The following is a 21,397-nucleotide window of genomic DNA, read 5'->3' on the forward strand; positions in this document are numbered from 1 at the left end:
TTTACACATTAAATTTTGTCCATTTATAGCTTTCAGAGGGGACATTTGGTCTACTGCATAGTGTTAATGTGTAATTTGCTTGCAAATTATAGTAAAACTATATAAACTAGGGTAAAATCAAGCTCAGGCTAGAAGAATTGGTTAAAAATTATATCTCGACATCAATTTTGGAGGAAAATTGTCGCAGAGACACGACTGAAAATGCCATAAAACCTAGAAAACTGATTTGATCAAGCTGAAACTTAATATTTTTCATCCAAATATGTTACTGGTACTATACAAATGGAATTGAGACTATTACAGAAGACCAGTGTAATGGCTGCCAGGTAGTTGAACACTAATTTTCCACATGGCATGGCATGGCCAGAGAGGTCTAAATTAAAGCTGGTTTCTGTTTAAATTTTCTTGTGGGTGTATTTTTGACAGTTTGGTAGAAAAATTGGGGAGAATAGGTTGCATTTTGTGAAGTGAAGCTCAATTTTAGTATGAGTAGTACTTCCAGGTCACGGCAGTGTGATTTTGATGTAATTTTACAGTAATCTAATGCGACAAGAGAAATCTCTCTTAGAAGATACATGGCCCCTACTTTTCTCTTCATTTTATGTCAGTTTTATCATAACTCTTTAAAATGAAGTAAGGATTTGTTCTCTAAAATGGGTCTAGCTATGTTTGGTAGCTCATTATAAAATGTCAGTTTTATATAGAATATATAGGGAATACTATTTATGCTATTGGGACCTTAACCGTCTGATATCGTATTTAACTTTGACACATTTGGAGAGAAAATGATTGGTAATGTTTATTTCACTAGTTAATTAAATGCAAACCCGTCAAAATTAACGGTAGCGTGTATGGCAAGCCAATTGTCCAATAATTACGTGAACCCCAGTTCACGGTCGAAAAACTAGGATAAATGATTGATAAACTAGGTTTTTCGAACGTAAAACTAGGTTTTTCAAATACTAACCTATATTTTCGAGCGAAAACATCAGATACAGGGCGTAAACCACAGTTAACGCTCGCGAACCCAGGTTTACGTTCGATAAACTAGGTTTCTCGATTGAACTATGAATTTTGGTCGTTATCCTAAGTTAACGAGCGTGAACCTATATTTACGAGCGTAAACCTGGGTTCACGTGCGTGAACCATGATTTACGAACGTGAACCTATGTTAACGACCGTAAACTTGGGTTTATGACCGTGAACATGGGTTTATAATTACGACCGTAAATATAGGTTCACGCTCGTGAACATAGGATAACGACCGAAATTCAAAGTTCAATCGAAAAACCTAGTTTATCAAACGTAAACCTGGGTTCACGTTCGTTAACTATGGTTCACGCTCGTAAACCCAAGTTCACGGTCGTAAACATAGGTTCTCGCTCGTAAACATAGGTTCACGTCCGTAAACTATGGTTCACGACAAGCCAATTATCCAATAATTACGTTCTTGGTCGAAAAAATTGATTATCAAATATTAACCTATATTTACGAGCGAAAACCCAGGATAACGGTCGTAAACCGTAAAGCGTGAACCTAGGTTTACGGGCATGAACCTGGGTACACGAGCGTGAACCTTGGTTTACGACCGAAAATCATAGTTTTGTTCGAGAAATCTAGTTTCACGCTCGTAAACATAGGTTCACGCCCACAAACCTACGTTCACGCACGTAAATATAGGTTCATGTCCGTAAACTATGGTTTAGTTCACGGCCTTAAACCTAGGTTCACGCTCGAAAACATAGGTTCACGACCGTAAACATAGGTTTACCGCCGAAATTGATAGCTGATGATTTGATAAGTCTAGTATATAAGTCGTAAACTATGGTTTACGTTCGATAAACTAGGTTTCTCGATTGAACTATGAATTTCGGTCGTTATCCTATGTTTACGACCGTGAACTTGGGTTTACGAAGTTTCAACGTGAACCTACGTTTACGAACGTGAACTATGGTTTACGACGTTATCCTATGTTTCCGCTCGAAAAAATAGGATAGTATTCGAGAAACCTGGTTTTGCGTTAAAAACTTCGAAAAACCTGGTTAATCGAACATAAACCTAAGTTCACGCTCGTATACCCAAGTTCACGTTCGTAAACATAGGTTCACGTTCGAGAATGTAGGTTCACGTCCGTAAACTATGGTTCACGGTCGTAAACATAGGTTCACGTCCGTAAACATAGGTTCATGGCCATAAACCCATGTTCACGCCCAAAATTCATTGTTGATTCTATAATCCTAATATATCGACCGTAAACCATGGTTTACGTTTGATAAACTAGGTTTCTTGATTGAACTATGAGTTTCGGTCGTTATCCTATGTTTACGATCGTTATCCTATGTTTACGCTCGTTAACCCCGGTTCACGCTCGTAAACCATAGTTTACGAACGTCAACCTATGTTTACGACCGTGAACTTGGGTTTACAATCGTGAACCTACATTTACGAGCGTGAACTATGAAAATATAGGCTAGTATTCGAAAAACATGGTTTTACGTTCGAAAAACATGGTTTATCGATCGTTAATCCTAGTTTTTCGACCGTGAACTAGTGTCATTTCTATTTATAAACTATAGCTCATTAATGTATAATTGGATATTTTATGGCGTACACTCTAGTTTTGCCGTATTTATCATCGGCTATGTACGAGGGAACACTAAGATTTTAATTGTTTTAACATATTACTAATAGAACAAAGAATAATTATCGGTTAAAAAAGTAAATTTCGCTTCATACGTTTCATACCTATACCAGTGGACTGAAGCATCGATTAACGCATTTTATGCTTCATGGTGGAGAAAAAAATATTTGAGCCGTGCCATGAGAAAACCAACATAGTGGGTTTGCGACCAGCATGGATCCAGACCAGCCTATGCATCCGCGCAGTCTGGTCAGGATCCATGCTGTTCGCTTTCAAACCTATTGGAATTAGAGAAACTGTTAGCGAACAGCATGGATCCTGACCAGACTGCGCGGATGCGCAGGCTGGTCTGGATCCTTGCTGGTCGCAAACCCACTATGTTTATTTTCTCATGGCGCGGCTCATTTATCTGATTTAAGAATGCGTGGTATCCAATCAGAACACTAATGTGTATTATATTGATCAGACCGTCGCCTTGACTATTTATTAACGTCGAAATTTATTCATTAACATTTTGAATACCAAAGTGTAAAGATCTGTTAAGTGTTTAATACCAAACGTCGAGAGAATTGTCCATTAAATAAGGGTGAAAGTGTGTATCATTGTATGATTTCAAATTAAAAATCATTTCTAAGATGACTTTCATTCATCATTTCGAGTTTTGTCGTATACATGTGAATATTTCACACTCTGTTATTGTTTGTTTACATTTCGCTTAACATGTGCACACGACCATGTCGTCTAGACCGGAAGTTCATTAGGGAAGTTCATCCACGTTTTTCCTGTGACGTTGAAGAAAGCTTTCAATATGCATATAGTATCTCTGTGATATGAAATATTGAGACAAGGTGACTGCTTCGCGAAGGAAGATAAATTATCAACTGTTCAATATGCATAGTACACATTTACCGAAATGCTCGATTTAGGTGAGAAATGTGCGATTGAAATGGGTATGTACATTTTCTCGTTCATGGCCATGGTTCTTATAGTATACCTAGGGGTGCGGTATAACATGTACACGTTTGTATTGCTTTCTGGTCTGTGTCACGGAATAATTTGTATATTTCATATATTGATAACGTAACACATAAGCACAGATAGTGCTTGACTCCTTTTTCATGCTACCATTGCTATAATTATAGTTGATTTGTTGTAATAATAAAATTTTGGTCATTTATCGCTGATTTGGGTTAATTACGGTGATAGCTGGATCCCAACATCACACATTATGTTATATACAATAGTAAAAGGGAACCAACTATTTATTAGAGAAAGTACTCGTTGTAAAATATACTATGTTCGAATTTGGACCAATCAGAAACGAGTTCTGTAATTAACACCAATCAAAGTGCACTTCTGCAAGGGTATAGGACAGTCATTCTGTATCAAGCAATTGGTGTAAACACACGATGATTCAACTTATAATTTATCCCAGTACCTTGTTAAGTGAGCTATTGAAGCTACAGTGTCAGGGCGGAAAAATTAATTATATAAAAGAAGACGTTTGAGACTAAAGAAGAGTTGCAGTAGTGTAACTAGAAGTTATACCTTTACGGGATGGACGATAGCAAATACAGGCTGAGCATCGGAAAGCTGAGACAGAGACATATGGTTTGGTAATCTGCTGATACAATAGGAGAGTTCCAGCTTACAGACGATGTTCAGCGTTATTGGCGAAATGCAGCCAAGGTATCGGGGTCACACCTGTATGGTACCTAGGTTTAATACTATATGTTATAGCATATAGCATCCAGGAGTCAGGGCAATCATATTGAGTCGCAGCTTCAATTAAGAGGACATAGTCTGAACATCGTCTGACGTGAACTTCAACAAAAGGACTAGTCAAGTATAGTATCTCCACACTATATGAGTTTGAGCTGATTATTATTAGTTGGAGGTTGTTAGTTTGAAACAATGAGTGATTTACCTGATCCCTGAAATTATTTAGCTCATAATTGAAATCATTTACGAATCATTGGTACAAGAATCATTTGGGTGAGGTAGCCAGAGAAAATGTTTATATATGAGATAAATAGGTCTCACCAGCTCTATGTTTTAACGAAGGATATTCTACATCGTTTGTCAGCTAGTCTAAGACATAGTCACCTTTGCGATTGGACCAAATTCATTGTTCAAGATACTAAAGGCGCAGACACTTCCGTGTGTCATATAACTCGTATTCTGACAGTCTGGTGCCAGTGTAAAGAATTAAGTATCTTTTATACGTAAGTCAGACTTCACTTTCGATATTCTTTCGCAAAGCATGATATAAAGATGCTTTAGATAGTCAGTCGGGCGCAACATATTCTCTTTGTATAAGTCGAAAGTCAGCGCCAAAATATGATCACCTATTATGGACTAAATGGTTCGAGATCTTTGCTATGTTGTGTACAACGAGAAATCAAGTATAGAAAAACGCGTATAAAATTTCTCTGCAATTTTGTAATTACTTCTTCTTGAGAATTGTTTTGTATATGTTATTGATCTACCTCTCGAAACAAGGTCTTGTTTGATTTCTCATTAACCGTTATCCTGCTGGACACGATTGGTTCAGCCAGTGCAGTCTGATCATGATCTGCACTGTTCGCCATTCAGTCAGTATTTATGCACCCCTTTTAACAGTTAATTGGTACTGTCAAAATTGAAAAATGGACAAGTCCATTATAGAAATTTAGCAGGGTAAGGGTTAAGAAATGCTATTATACATCATTCTAAACAACTCTAGGGTAGTAAAAGCAACTTTTCCAACTTTTCATGATAGACTGATTACTTTTAAACTCAACAACAAAATACGAGTCTACACAGATTTCCATTTTGACACTTGAATTGTCTTGACTATATTTGTTCTATCTGAATTATGCGAAAGTAAAAGCCCGAACTCACGAAACAAAACACCCTGTTAATTGGGTTAATTGAATCGCATTAAACTTTCTTTATACATATTAATATTGAAAATACAGTTACAAATAAGGTTACTTGATTGGACATCGGTGTAATATAAAACATATCCACGCAGGGAAACATAGGAATAAAGACAATGACTAATGTTTCATGATTGTTTAATTGCTTCATGATTGTTTAATTGCGTCATGATTGTTTAATTGCGTCATTTTACATTTCATGTCTCACCATCTTTCGTTTTTCATTCAGCTTAGTATTCCAATCCCATACGTTCTTTAAGATACTACAGAGCAGGCTAAGCATTTTCTTAAGCCTAATTCAGTATTTAATTCTGGTTTAACGTAACCAATGAGACTCTTTAAAGGGACTGTGTCACTATTAGAGAATAGTTTGCATTCATGTGTTGTAGACGAATACTGATAAAGAAAGGCACCACCGTCAATGCAATGGGTTTTGCAGGCATCTACTGTCATAACTTCACCAAAGCTGGATTGGACGTTTACATTTTCTAGTTTAGAATTAGCAACCATCTCAAAATCATCTGGATCATTGGAAAATTCGTCGCACTCTAAAATAAATGAAAAATCATTGCATATTCCGATTACAACACTTAAGTCATGTGTTGAAGAATAAACTGACCTTTTGCAATTTGTATTAATACTAATACTAATGCCGTCTTTTACCGTGTCTTACAGTAGTTAGCTTGTTCTATAGTACAGAAACGCGTTACCAGGCGTTGAAAGCATACATGCATACAATGGTATTATAAACGTCAGCCTATTTAACGGAAATTGCTGTAACTATCCACTACAATCCGTTTTAATAAAGAACAAATTTTGTACGAACAAAAAACGAAAAACAAAAACAATGTGTTATCAATCAAGTGACCTGCATAGACAGCAACTCCATGCCTACCTACCCTTGTCCACCACGAAGAAAATTATGTCGAACAATAACACTTCATGCTGACCATGTGCATGAAGCTTAATTTCAATTCTTTTGGAGATAAAATATCTTTGGGAGTTGAGTGGTTGGGGTAGGGAGATTGATGCCCCCATCTCTGACAACCATAGTAAAACATATGTCAGAGAAATGAAGAATTTCAAGATGAATTCAAACAAAAAGAGAACATACGGAGTGTTTCCCAGGCAAATGAAAGAAAGAGGCATCCAAACTTCTCTTGAGCTTTATAAAATAAACTTTACTACCTTAGTTGCAACTGAAAGCTTTGACCAAACAGAACATTTTTCCTGGTCAAATCATCAAATCAAAGTCTTCTGGTGTGATACTATTTATGCTTATCCTGGTCGCATATCAAGCCAGGGCCTTTTGGTGTCGGATCATTTTGTTGGGATAAGTCGCTCGTCAAGAAGCTAAAGGTAAGAGGAGTGGTTGTCTAGCGGTTAAGGTGTCGGCCGCACAACTCGGGGGTCGAGGGTTCAAACTCCACTTGGATCACGACCAAGCCTTCTCATATGACACCAGTACTAGATTTTCTAGAGAATGGACTCAGTAGTGGTTAAGATAAGCTTCAAACTTTTATCACAATCAAGCTAAAAATAAGTTAGTATAAACTAAAAAGCTATAGTTATTCTCATAGACAAGAGATGGAACTGATGTATGCGCATGCATTTTGTTGATATAATGAGATCCTTCTTATTTACTTTTATTTCAAAAAAACTCTTATTTTACGTAGTCATTCTCGTCTGTATGATCATTTTGAGCCAAAAGGAGATATTATAGATTACTGACTCTCAAACATTATCACTGAAAGTTCCCATATATGCTATTTGTAGCAACTGTCTTCTATATGTATGCAAGGGCTTTAGCGACGTTTAAGTTGAAAAATAAATACGAAGTATAAGTTTTCTGTGAATTTTGTAGTATATTACATTCCGCTGAATTCTTGGATTCTGGTGCTCTTTGTAACTTCAGGCCTATTTTAGACATGGAAAAATGTACATTCCCCCGTTTTACTTTATAACTACTGCATGACGTATAATAGACACATGTCTGCCCAATAATTTAATCAGATGTAGAGAGTCACATATACCCAAAAAAATGCAGAAAATTGGAACAGTACACTACAAATTATAACATTAGAAGTATAAGCACCTTTATGACATACTCCTTATGAATAAATTGAAATACTATGCAACAAAATTAAAAAAGCATATGAAAAAAGTGTTCCAAGCCTCGCTTGCTACATATATGTATTGCCTTTAACATATTTTGAAATTTCCCCTCTTGGATGAATGACGACAACGACATGTCTTACAACATGCACTATTTGCTTTTATAAGCATAACATTGCCTCTGCCGTGGCAGCTGTAGGCCAACGTCATGGGAGCATACTAAATAAACATGGAATATTAAGGGAAAATAGTTTATCCCGTTTCTTTTGTTGCTTGAACAGAGAATATGACTGTTACAAGAAACGCATAATTGCTTCCAAAGGAAATTGTTCGTACAATTAGTCAATTTCTTTCAGATCTACGTACTTAATAATTTCTTTATGCATAATTCATTTATAAACATAGTATTCTTTCTCAGCATATAAAATTCATAAGCCGTTATTATAATATTATCATTAGATTTAAGAAATAATAAGTTCCCAAACGTGGTTTATCGTAGAATAACCCGAGCTTTGAGTTCTTATGCGTAAGAATATAAGGTTATTCTACGATAAATCACACTTGGGAACTTATTATTTCGATTCTAACACGACATACTAGTATAAACAGTGTTAGAAAAAGAAAATGGTAACTACTTTTACGACCGTGCTATGCACCTGGATCGGATGAGGTCATTGCACGCAAGTGGTTTACTGCAGAATAACCCAAGATAGATTTTGCTCTGTATGTATGTAGGTTATTTGCTGATCGTGTTAGAATTAAGAAATAATAAGTTCCCAAACGTGGTTTATCGTAGAATAACCCGAGTTTGAGTTCTTATGCGTAAGAATATATCATGAAGGTCGTAGGCCTGAGTGATATATTGTTTGGCATAAGAACGAAAAACTCGGGCTAGTCTACGATAAATCACACTTGGGAACTTATTATTTCGATTCTAACACGACATACTAGTATCAAGAGTGTTAGAAAAAATGGTAACTACTTTTACGACCGTGCTACGCCCCTGGATCGGGTGACATCATTGCACGCAAGTGGTTTATTGCAGAATAACCCGAGGTAGATTTTGCTCTACATGTATGTAGGTTATTGGCTGGTCGTGTTAGAATTGTAAATATTGCTAAAAATATGACCGTTTAACGTTTTAACCTTGAAATAACCCCTAGTCTTCAAAGGATCCGTTAGCGCACAGATAAAAGTATTCAAGAAATAATAAGTTCGCAAACGTGGTTTATCGTAGAATAACCAGAGTTATTGATTTTGCTCTACATGTATGTAGGTTATAATATTTGCTGGTCGTGTTAGAATTAAAAATATTTATAGAATAAAAAAAAATGTCTCACAAAACTCAAATCTTGACAAAATAGCTGTTCTGAGACATATGAATTTAAGACATGCCCATTGGCCAGGTGGACAAAACAAAAAATGATAAAAAAAATCTATACTTACCAGCATTAAACAAATATTCGTCCACACAGTCTGTAAAAAAGAAGTAGAATATCATCTGTATTTATGGAAAAACGATGTTAACAGTTTAAATGACAAAAGGGTTTCTTTTTCCTAAACATTCAATGTAATGTCCTCAAATAATTAGCCATGTACATTTCAATTTGATTACACAGCTGATGCAAGAATAAACATAATATTCTTGTTTCCCTAATTAAGATGCAATAACTGTCTATTACGTATCAAATTTGACATTCTTCGGTCGTAAAAGTAAGAAAATATGCAACATTTGGCAACATGTCGTATCTACTTAGTTAGAACTAGGTGAAACATTAACATTAAAGAAAAAAGCGTCAAAATCGGACTACAAACAAAGAAGATATCGCCATTTGAACCGAATGGAAATTGCAAAAACACGAGTCATTCTGGTTTGATCTTAAATTCAACTGTTAACACATTTTACACAACTAACAAAACCATCAAAACTAGCTTTATTTTACAAAAACTTTCATTAATTTTCTCTACGGAATGCAAATTATGATTATCATTTTAGGAAAGCCAGCAAAATCACAAAATACTGTAATAATTTATAATACCAGGTTCCTGTGGAACAGGTGGGCAATTGCAATACTTCCCAGAATAGCCATTAGAATTAGAACAATCGCATACCACTTTTCCATTCTGCCAAGCACATTGAGTGTCGGTATCATTACAAGGTGGACCTGAAGTCATATAACTAATAGCATGTATCTTGTTGACCACAGTAGCCCTTACACTGCTAAATTTCTATAACTTGTCCATCTTTCAATTTGGACAGTACCATTAACTGTTACAAGGGGTGCATACCAAAATTATACTGACATAATGGCGAACAGTGCAGGTCATGATCAGACTGCGCGAATGGTCATGGTCTGCACTGTTCGCAAAGGCAGAATCAATCGTACCCAGCATTTTAAGGGACAGACTAGAACAGAACCAAAAATATAGCGAATACTCCGCTTTAAGCTACAGTCGCACAGACAGATATGTCCGTGTGTTGAGGTACGGTGCGGATAGGATTGGTCTGTGGTGGGGCGGACATGGATAAGTACGGAGCAGTACGTCTTAGTACGGGAAAAATGGTGAGAAACGGGGAACAAAAAGATACAGGACGCGAATTAGTACGAATAGATACGGCGTACTATTACTGCGCCTAGAAACTTGCCCAGCGCGTGAACGGGTCCGCGGTGAACTACGTTGAAAATTTGTGTATGATAAATAACAGTGCTGTCACAGGGTGAGAAAATTGTCCAGCCAGACCGAGACTCGAAGCTGGTGCCTCGGAATATTCCGATGCTATTCCGTTCCGATACTCTACCAACTGAGTTACTTGGCCGGCTTCACATTTTCTCCCCTTTTTATTATATGTCCTATACCGTGACATATTTCCCCACCATTTTGAAATTCGTCCTCGAATTTCAGCAGGTACGTTATACTCTACCGACTGAGGTACCGGCCGCCTACACATTTCTACCCGTTTCATTTCCCCACCATTTTTGGAATTCGTCCTCGAATTTCAGCGGGTTTTTATATATAACAATTACAGGCGAATGTAATGCCGTCACGGTCCCATGTTGGGCGCCAAATGTTACAGTGTGAGAAAAATGTGCAACAGGACCAAGACTTAAATCCGGGGCCTCGGATACCGTTCCGATGCTCTACCGACTGAGCTACTCGGACGCCTACACATTTTCTTCCCGTTTTAGTATTCAAGTCCTATACCGTGACAAAACAATTAAGCATTGTTAGTTTTTCAGCAGTTTAAACATACATTTGTTTGACATACATGTTCTACCCGGCTCTTTCTACAAAGGATACGACTTTGAATACCTGTTTTATTTATTATAATAAGCCAACAAAACATGATAAATACTTTTGTATGTTAAAATTGATAATTTGTAAACCTGTTTCAAGTAAAAGTAAATTCTTCTGTTCTCAGTGCTTAAAGATGTAATTATTGTTCCCATTTCGTAATACTTGGAGACATATTTTGCCTAAATTTCAAATGTGAAAGAATGAATTATTTAAACACGGTAACAGTACCATATGTATGTATACTGACGAGATAAAGAAACGCCTTATTGAAATTTGGCGTTATTTTTTTTCCTAACGCTTTTAATTGTTGTAAAATGTAGTAAATCTACATGTACTCTGACCGACAAACACAGTGAACAAAAGCTCGCGCGATTTCATTCAGCCAATTGTTCACTTCATGTACCTGGTCATGATTTCCTCGTGCAGTCCGTGCATGTAAACCATGTGGTTTGATTGAACGATTTTTGCACAGGTACATGTGTAATACGACACACAACCATATTTTCAGCTATTCTCTGAAAAAAACATTAGTTTTCGTAATGCCGAGGCTTTATTCTGAAGAGAGGGTTCAGGTTTTGGCTATGCTTGAATGTGGGCGAACGCAGGAACAAGTTGCTAGACGTTTTTACGTCTCTCGTTCGACAATTGTGCGTCTTATTCGACGTGTTAGAGACATGGGAACGTCTATCGATAGACCACGTTCAGGTAGACCGCGTGTAGCGTCAATACGACAGGATAATTATATACGCCGGCGTCATTTACGTGACAGATTTGTGACGGCGGAATCTACGTCACGTATAGTTGTAGGTAACCGTGGACGTCCAATTAGTCGACATACAGTGAGAAATTGGCTCAGAGAATGCGGAATTACCTGTCGTAGGCCCTACCGCGGTCTAATTCTAACGTTACGCCACCGTCACCAACGTCTTATTTGGGCCCGCAACCATCGCGGCCAGCGTTGGCAGAACGTAGTGTTCAGTGACGAGTCGCGTTTCAACTTGTGGAACGCCGACGGACGTATCCGTGTCACGTTGCAAGCGTCACCAGGGACTTTCTACAGGCTAGAAACATTAATGTTTTACCTTGGCCGGCGTGTTCACCGGACTGCAATCCGATTGAACACGCGTGGGATTATCTCGGACGGCGGTTACGCCAACGTCAACCCCAGCGAGCAAACGTCCGGGAACTGGTAGCAGCGCAGCACCAGGAGTGGGCCAGAATCCCACGGTGTCTGTTACGCAACTGGTGCGGCTCTATGAGGCGTCGCCTTGCTGCTGTGGTTGCTAGCAGAGGTGGCCACAAGCGCTACTGATTTTTCTAATGCATTTTCTCCGACCGGGCTATTAAAATTCAAGATTTAAGCATAATGCGACAATGAAATGATTTCTTATTGACCACAAATTCTTGTAAAGCATCAAATTTGCGAATGGAATTGTTCTTTTCTAATTTTGAATCACGGTTAACGAAAAATTGTATACCGAGTTTGAATGAGGCGTTTCTTTATCTCGTCAGTGTATAAGCAGTATGTTACGTTTGAAATAATACACAAGCTAATAAAATGAAAAACAAGACAGTATAAATGTGATACCACCTTAAAACTATGTTATATTTTCTGGATCTGCAATGAAAATCGGCAATTTCCATTGGCTTACGAATTGTTCTTAGGCGATTTCGGAATTCTACGGTTGTTATACAAATTGAATGGTATTGGCCGAGGAATACCGAAATCGCTAACGGAAGATACGTAATAGTACGGAAATTTCCGATTGTCATAACGGGTCCAATACCTAAATAGCTAGCCGAGATGAATATATTTGAACACATATGAGCCGCGCATGAGAAAACCAACATAGTGGCTTTGCGACCAGCTTGCGCATCCGCGCACTCTGGTCAGGATCCATGCTGTTCGCTTTCAAAGTCTACAGCAATTAGAGAAACCGTTAGGGAACAGCATTGATCCTGACCAGACTGCGCGGACGCGCAGGCAGGTCTGAATCCATGCTGGTCGCAAAGTCACTATGTTGGTTTTCTCATGGCACCGCACATATCTAATGATAAAATATTTTGATTAAAGACGAGCATACTAGTATATCTTTGACTGTACATTTTTTTCGACATGTTTGCCATCTAATTTCTAATCTATTATATATGTGCTAACATCAATAATAATAACTTACATTTTCTACATATCTTGTTGAATTCAGGTCCCAAACAAGCCCAACCTTCGTTGCACTGGAATAAAGTTCAAATAATTACATTGTGTTTGTATACCCACTTATTGTAAATGATTTCCATGATGCTAATACCGATAAAAAAAAATGAAGTCCTAGTTCGCAGATTTTTCTTGCAATTGTTTTTCTATGAAAATAAACTGCATTCTTTTGCATCAATGACAAATAACAATTCAAGTCATTAAATTTCTTTTATGAAAATGATATACATTCAAAATTGTGTTAAGGAGACAGTCAAGGACAAGTTGAAATTATAACAAAAAGGCATTTTGGCTTAAGTCAGCTCAGCTGGCTGGATGTTTAAGATGAGTGGATGTTTAATACAGTGACCGCTCACTCAGTGTTAACTGAGAGAGTTTTATATATCTATCTTACACTGATGGTAAAACAAATTTTTCAAACATACAATTGCTAATAACTATTTGCTGATTCAAGTTCAGACATGACAACTGCTTAAAGCTAATTTCCAATTGCTATCTGAGAGTTGCCGACTGCCCAATATGGAAAGACGGTGCGCCGTGCTAGTTGCCAAATGTTAAATGACAAATAGTTAAGGAAAATGCTTTTTTGCCAAATGCTGAATGTAAAATTATAATAACATACAAAAGGTCATTGTCAAATGATAAATATGGAAGGCCGGTGCGCTATGCTAATTGCCAAATGCTAAAATGTCTAATATTGACATCCAAACGGTAATTGTCAAACGATACATGCTATTGAGAAATGCGAAAAATTCAATTCCAAATGCTTAGTGTTACGTGCTTTTTAAAAAGAGCTGCATATATCAGTATATGGGTGTATATAGTTGATTACTCATACCTTTCATACTTTTTTTCATACTATTTGTTTAACTATACCGCCATACACAATGTATATATGAGCCGTGCCATGAGAAAACCAACATAGTGGGTATGCGACCAGCAAGGATCCAGACCAGCCTGCGCATCCGCGCAGTCTGGTCAGGATCCATGCTGTTCGCTTTCAAAGCCTATTACAATTAGAGAAACCGTTAGCGAACAGCATGGATCCTGACCAGACTGCGCGGATGCGCAGGCTGGTCTGGATCCTTGCTGGTCGCATACCCACTATGTTGGTTTTCTCATGGCACGGCTCATATGTAATGGTGATGAATATGTATATATGTTTATGCCTAATAAACTACTGAATTGAACAAAAAAGAATAAAATCCTTTTTTACTAAGACATTTCGAGAGTAAACAGTTTCGGTCCATTATTCTTACGGCCGGTTGAACATGTTATTTGGCTTAAGTCTGACTGGTATGATATTGCTTGTCTTAAATAATTAAAATAAAATTCATTATGTAAAGAGATGGAATTCATAAAATTTTAAAAAAAGCATTTGTCATTTAGCAATTAGCATTAGCTTTTTGACAGTAAGCATGTGGTGTTAAGCATTTGGTTTGTAGCATTTAGTATTAAGTTATTGACATTTAGCATTAAATAATGGGCATAAAGCATTAACTAACTGGCATTTAGTATTTAATATTTGGCACTTGGAATTTGGCAATTAGCATGGCGCACCGGTCTTCCATAGATAAACAAATGCTAACTGTTGAGAAATGAGAAATGATAAATGTCAAATGCTGAGTGTTTATGTTAAAAATGAATCCATCATTTATATTTGTCATTTGCCTTTGTTACATGACTTTTTCTCTCTGAAAATCTTCTTTCTAAACATTTAAAGTGTAAACAGTTTGGGTCCAATGTTCTTATGGCCGCTAGAACATGTTATTGTTTTAAGTCAGATTGGAAGACTATTATATCTAACGAGTTAAGAGCGTAATTGAAGAGGATAGAATTTTATGAGGAAAACTCACAAGTGCCTGAGGCGGGATTCGAACCCGGGTCGCACGGGTGGAAGGCCAATGCTCTAACCACTGAGCAAAACAGTCGATTCCCTGACGCAATGGTCAGAAATGGGTTTTAAATTTTCAAGCTATGTGTAAGCGATCGTAACACTTATATAATTAAAAGTCACATTCATTAGGTAAAATGATAGAAATCCATAAGTAAAAGAATTTAGTAATAATCATTAGCTATTTGAAATTTAGCATTCAGCATTCAGTAAATTACATAAAGCATTTGGTATGTAGCATTTAGCATTGAATAATTGGCCTTTAGCATTTAGCATTAAGTAATTGGTATTTAGCGTTTTACTATTTGGTATTTGGTTTAAACAATATTATTTTTACAAATATGCATTTCATGCAAACATATATTAATGTGATAGGATTGAGGAGTGAGCTAAAAGCTTGTATTAAACCCCCTTTCCTGCATTTGGTATTTGACATTGCTCACTTGCTACATGATATTTCCCAATTGCTCACTAAGTTTGTAAATGAACATTTTGCCATTTCTGTGGGGGTGTGTCATCTTTCAAAATATGATGAGATAAAGTCATCCGCTCGCATTGCACAACTTTAAAGTTAAACACTACGACGATGAAAGTCGAAACCACGATGATGAAAGTCAAAATCAATCACAATGATGGATGTCGAAACCATGATCATGAAACTCCAAACTACAATGATTGAAGTTGAATGGTTGAAATCACGAAAGTCGAAATTACAATGATGAAATGACATAAGGCCGAAGCCACGACGATTAAGTAGAGACAACAATGATAGGTGGAGTTTTAAACGTATTTATTTTACATCGGTCGAAGACAAATTCGCACAACTTACTATGGTGGCTGATTTCTGCCATTTCGTGTGTTCGTGTCGGCGAGGCGAAATGTCGAAGTAACGAAAACACGAAAATAATGCTTATTTGTTGTGTGTTCGCCTTTCGGCTTTCGAGGCGAATACACGAAGTAACGAAACATTGAAGGCGAAATAACGAAATTTCAGAGGCGAACACACGAACTTCTGTATTAATCACTTTTCGTGTCGGCGGGTATTAAAACTTCGTTATTTCGCCTTCAATGTTTCGTTACTTCGTGTATTCGCCTTGGAACACGACAACTGAGCTGATCTTTTGTATAAATGGTAAAACACATTATCAAGATAGCATTTAAAGTTCATGTCAGCGTAATGATATGCCCCACAAGACTGACAGAAGCTTTATGTATGTACAAATTTAATACTAGTGATAAAATATCTACACAATGACATCTTTTATGGAATATAAATCATTATCTTTCGTTTTGGACAAATATTATTTTATGAATGGTAAAACACATTATTTAGATAGCAAATTCATTTCAGCAGCATATGTGTGATTGTTATGCGCATGCCTACCGGAAGGCGAATACACGAAAGGACGAAACTGCACATTTGTCGTGTGTTCGTGTCGGCGGGTCAAAGTAACGAAAGGTCGAAAGGTCGAAAACTGCTTATTTGTCGTGTGTTCGACTTTCGAGGCGAATACACGAAGACACGACAAAAGAAGGGCGACAACACGAAGTTTTGATACCCGCCGACACGAAAAGTAACTAATTAATTAATACGTTCGTGTGTTCTGAAATTTCGTTATTTCGCCTTCAGTGTTTCGTTACTTTCGAAAGGCGAACGCACGACAAATAAGCAGTTTTCGACCTTTCGTGAATTCGTGTCTTCGACATTTCGACCCGCCGACATGAACAAAAATGCATTATTTCGACCTTTCGTGTTTTCGTTACTTCGACATTTCGCCTCGCCGACACGAACACACGAAATGGCAGAAATCAGCCACCATAACTTACGGATGTCTACTGCATGTATTTCCGGGCTAGAGACTTCGGTAAAAAAAAAAGCTTGAAATGTGTCCATGGGACACAGATGCCCCCACTACATGACAAAGGACACAGATCATTTCGGAGCTACGCGCGACAAAACATTAAAATGACAATTTTTCCTAGGTCAGGGGCCATAACTCCTACAATACTGAATGGATCCGGACGCGAAATCCCAGGAGCACAACTGCACATGCTGACCAACATTCCTGTAAACTTTGGTGACTCTATATCAAATACTTTTGGAGCTACGCGCGACACAACATTAAAATGACCAATTTTTAACTAAGTCAGGGGCCATTACTCCTACATGACTGAATAAATCCGGACGCGAAACCCCATGTGCACAACTGCACATGCTGACCAACATTCCTGTAAACTTTGGTGACTCTAGGTCAAATACTTTTGGAACTAGGCGCGACACAACATTAAAATAAATGACCAAATTTTTACTAAGTCAGGGGCCATAACTCCTACACGACCGAATGAATCCGGACGCAAAACCCCAGGTGCACAACTAGACATGCTGACCAACATTCCTGTAAAGTTTTGTGACTCTACGTCAAAAACTTTTGGAGCTAGGCGCGACACAACACTAAAATGACCAATTTTTACAAAGTCAGGGGCCATAACTCCTACATGACTGAATGAATCCGGACGCGAAACCCCAGGTGCACAACTACACATGCTGACCAACATTCCTGTAAAGTTTTGTGACTCTACGTCAAATACTTTTGGAGCTAGGCGCGACACAACATTCTCAGACGGACGGACGGACAAGGGCAAATCTATACCCCCATCCCCCACAAAAAAAAAATTGGGGGCATAAAAAACTATCGCACTGGGATTCAAGCTGATCATGATCTACACTGTTCGCACATATGTAGCATGATATGGGTTAAATAAACATTAATATAGTTACAGACTTACATGATGGTTTTCAGTACAGGGGGTGGTCTTTGGGCATCCAGGCACAGCTTCAGAAAGTTGGCAAACAACTGCTGATGCCAGTATAATCTGAAAGTCAAAAAATAATGTTTTTCACGCAACTGATCTGTTAGTCTTGAAATACAAGAAAAAATAGAACTTACAGCATGAAGCTTTCAACTTAGTATACATTATCTGATTTAAAAGACCTCCACAGCGGCAGAAGAAATGTTTTCTTTTATGTTTCTATATCGGCATGATTTGCATCAAGTAATTGATAATTGCGACTTTGGGTTTATTGCTACAAATTGACAGTGACATTTAGAATGCCCATACTTTGATGAGAATATTTTTACAGTAGTAGTTTGCATGTTTAGTCAAGTATAGACCAATTTGTTTATTTAAGATATTTGTTTAATTATGTTTTAAAACCTCTGAAAGTAATAGCAACCAAACACTTCGTTAACTTATGACAACACAATAAAAACAAAAACTAGAAAAAAGAACTTAAAGAATCCTAGCAACGGAAATGAACGTGAACGTAAATTCTGAGAATCAAACTGCTCTTAGAGCACAAAATTAACGATATTTATTTCAATCTAAGCCAAATATTAAATAATGTTTTCCAATTATTCTAAGATAATACTAAATTTTATCATTTTGATGATATAATTTTGCACAGAATGTGCCATAAAATAAATTGCCAGGCAAATGATATTAAGCAGAAGACGGTATAGGCGAGACGCGCCGTAACTTTCGGATGGGGTCTTATTTTAAATTGAAATGAGCCGCGCCATGAGAAAACCAACATAGTGCATTTTCAACCAGCATGGATCCAGACCAGCCTGAGCGTCCGCGCAGTCTGATCAGGATCCATGCTGTTCGCTTTCAAAGCCTATTGCAATAAGAGAAGCTGTTAGCGAACAACATGGATCCTGAGCATCCGCGCAGTCTGGTCTGGATCCATACTGGTCGCAAATGCACTATGTTGGTTTTCTCAAGGCGCGGCTCAAATGTTTTCCTAAATACATTGAAATGAAATGAGCCGCGCCATGAGAAAACCAACATAGTGCATTTTCGACCAGCATGGATCCAGACCAGCCTGCGCGTCCGCGCAGTCTGATCAGGATCCATGCTGTTCGCTTTCAAAGCCTATTGCAATAAGAGAAGCTGTTAGCGAACAGCATGGATCCTGACCATCCGCGCAGTCTGGTCTGGATCCATACTGGTCGCAAATGCACTATGTTGGTTTTCTCATGGCGCGCTCAAATGTTTTCCTAAATACATTGAAATGAAATGAGCCGCGCCATGAGAAAACCAACATAGTGCATTTTCGACCAGACTGGATCCAGACCAGCCTGCGCGTCCGCGCAGTCTGATCAGGATCCATGCTGTTCGCTTTCAAAGCCTATTGCAATAAGAGAAGCTGTTAGCGAACAGCATGGATCCTGACCATCCGCGCAGTCTGGTCTGGATCCATACTGGTCGCAAATGCACTATGTTGGTTTTCTCATGGCGCGGCTCAAATGTTTTCCTAAATGCCACTTGCGCCTGTTTTCGAGAATTTCTCGATTTTTCCCCAATCTTTGCCTGAGATATCTTGAAAGTCGAAACAGTTATTTTGCGAGTTCTGTGGAGAGTTTATATATTACAAGTTAACATTTTAGAAGCTTTACTGGTCTGATCAATGTCGAGTTTAAACCGTTACTTTTTTTTTATTTTGAAGAATTTTCAATGAAAACATTCTTCAAACATTCTTCTCACAAAGTCGAATCATATACAGTGAATGGAAAGAGTATCAAAGAGTTAACTTCTTAAAATCATTAGTAACTAAACTAATAAAATGGTAAACTATAGACATTTTTGCAGACCAATGGAGCCTTGCAAAATTTAAAATATTTTTGCAAAACGTTTACATCAAAAATATTATCAAATGCAATGAGCAGATTTACCATGAAGTCTTCTAACATTAAAAAAAAAATGAAACAACAACAACAACAACAAAAAGAATCTAAAAGAAAAGGCAAATATTTAACTTACTATTGTCAGCCACGTCGTTCTATCCATGTTCAATGGTGTATTTTAATGATATATTTCCTCGAGAAGCAGAGCTGAAAATGACTTAAATTGTCGAAGTTGACGAACTTGACGGCTATGTAATAAGAAATCGGCTTGTTCTTTAATGTAAATGCTTCAAATCACAGCAGATGTTGCTATATTTTGTAAAATTGTAACCTTTCACTGTCTTACCGCTCACGCCATCATTTTCCTTTTTTTCACTTTGTTTGACAGGAAACTAATAGAAAACTGGAGTTGATTGGAAAGACAAAACCGGCGCCATATTGTTACAACAAAACAACACTGTCTGTTTTCCGCCAATATTTTTTTTTTTTTTTTTTTTTGAAAACATACGTCCGCCCACGTCTTTGAATACATGCTGTTCATTCAAATTGGTACATTGGTGTATATTAGTATACATTTGATGCATGTTTTGATGGAATGTTATCAGTTTGTTTGTTTTGGCACTGTTTTTTTTTTCTCAACAGCATTTCAGTTATTGAACGGCGGACAGTTAACATAACAGTGTTTCTGTATTCTATACTAGTACCAACCTGTTCTCTGCAAGCTAACTGCAACCTTCTCTACATGTATCAGAGGTGAAGGTCAAAATGATTTCTGACACAATGTCTTCTATCAAATCGTCACAGAGAACATACGCCTCACCCGGGGATCGAACCCACGACCCTGCGATCTGTAGAACTATGCTCTCACTAATGAGCTAAGCGGGTGGGCTGCAATTTTATCAGACCTTATTTTTATCTCATGTTTTGAACGTATATTTTGCATTCGATTCCTAATATTCAATTTTCGGTATGTAAAGTCAAAAAGCATCAACCGCAAACAGTTATGTACAGTATTGACTATAATTTGTATTTATGATCTCTTGTATTAGCAGCAAACGGCAAACTCAATGATCGTTTATTACAAAGGAGACACCCTAAATCAAATACGTTCCAAATTTTTGCCATGGAATATTAATTTACTAGTATTTATACATTGGTGCAATGTCTTCGAACAGTTGCAAAAGCAATTCAATTCAATAAATTAGTCAACAATTAAGGGCCGAAACAAGAACTGGCGCTGCCGGCAGCCTCTCCCCCAACCCCACTCACCTCAACACCCACCCCAACAAAATAAATCAAAAGATCATTTTTTGATCATCTAGAAATGAGAGTTAAAACGGTGAAAGTGAAGAAGTCATTTTTGTAAGTATCAGTATAACAGCATGGCTCTTCTGCTCTAGGATCATCTTTCGCTGTGTAAATTTATGTCAATTATTTTTCAGTGGAGTCAAAATTATTGCGTAAAGAGTTAATAATTGAACAATAATAAGTACGAAAATAGATAAATTCACCATTATTCGGCGCAGAAATTTGGCGAATGAGCTTTTTCAATTCTTCCTATTGACATGTATAATATATAATGTTATATTAACTAATCACTGCAGAATTTATCTTCCATTAGAGGAATTT

The 21,397-nt window shown here is 37.4% G+C and overlaps 1 protein-coding gene across 1 annotated transcript; it reads right to left on the reverse strand.

Moving 5' to 3' along the window:
• Window positions 1–5,683: 5,683 nt before the first annotated feature.
• LOC123557303 (uncharacterized) lies at window positions 5,684–20,106 on the reverse strand. The gene is made up of 6 exons (XM_045348716.2): window positions 19,905–20,106; window positions 17,868–17,954; window positions 13,152–13,206; window positions 9,717–9,842; window positions 9,124–9,153; window positions 5,684–6,110 (listed from the first exon to the last, which is right to left on the reverse strand). Exons 1-6 carry the CDS (start codon window positions 19,929–19,931, stop codon window positions 5,818–5,820), a joined length of 618 nt encoding a protein of 205 aa, XP_045204651.2. The 5' UTR covers window positions 19,932–20,106; the 3' UTR covers window positions 5,684–5,817.
• Between the last annotated feature and the right edge of the window lie 1,291 nt (window positions 20,107–21,397).

Source organism: Mercenaria mercenaria, chromosome 5, assembly GCF_021730395.1.
Source record: "Mercenaria mercenaria strain notata chromosome 5, MADL_Memer_1, whole genome shotgun sequence".
Taxonomy (NCBI): domain Eukaryota; kingdom Metazoa; phylum Mollusca; class Bivalvia; order Venerida; family Veneridae; genus Mercenaria; species Mercenaria mercenaria.

Coding starts and splice junctions, on each gene's coding strand:
- LOC123557303 (XM_045348716.2), bottom strand. CDS start 19,931: ATGGATAGAACGACGTGGCTGACAATA. Junction 13,207..17,867: donor CCTGTACTGAAAACCATCAT/GTAAGTCTGTAA, acceptor ACTTTATTCCAG/TGCAACGAAGGTTGGGCTTG. Junction 6,111..9,123: donor CGAATATTTGTTTAATGCTG/GTAAGTATAGAT, acceptor CATTTATTTTAG/AGTGCGACGAATTTTCCAAT.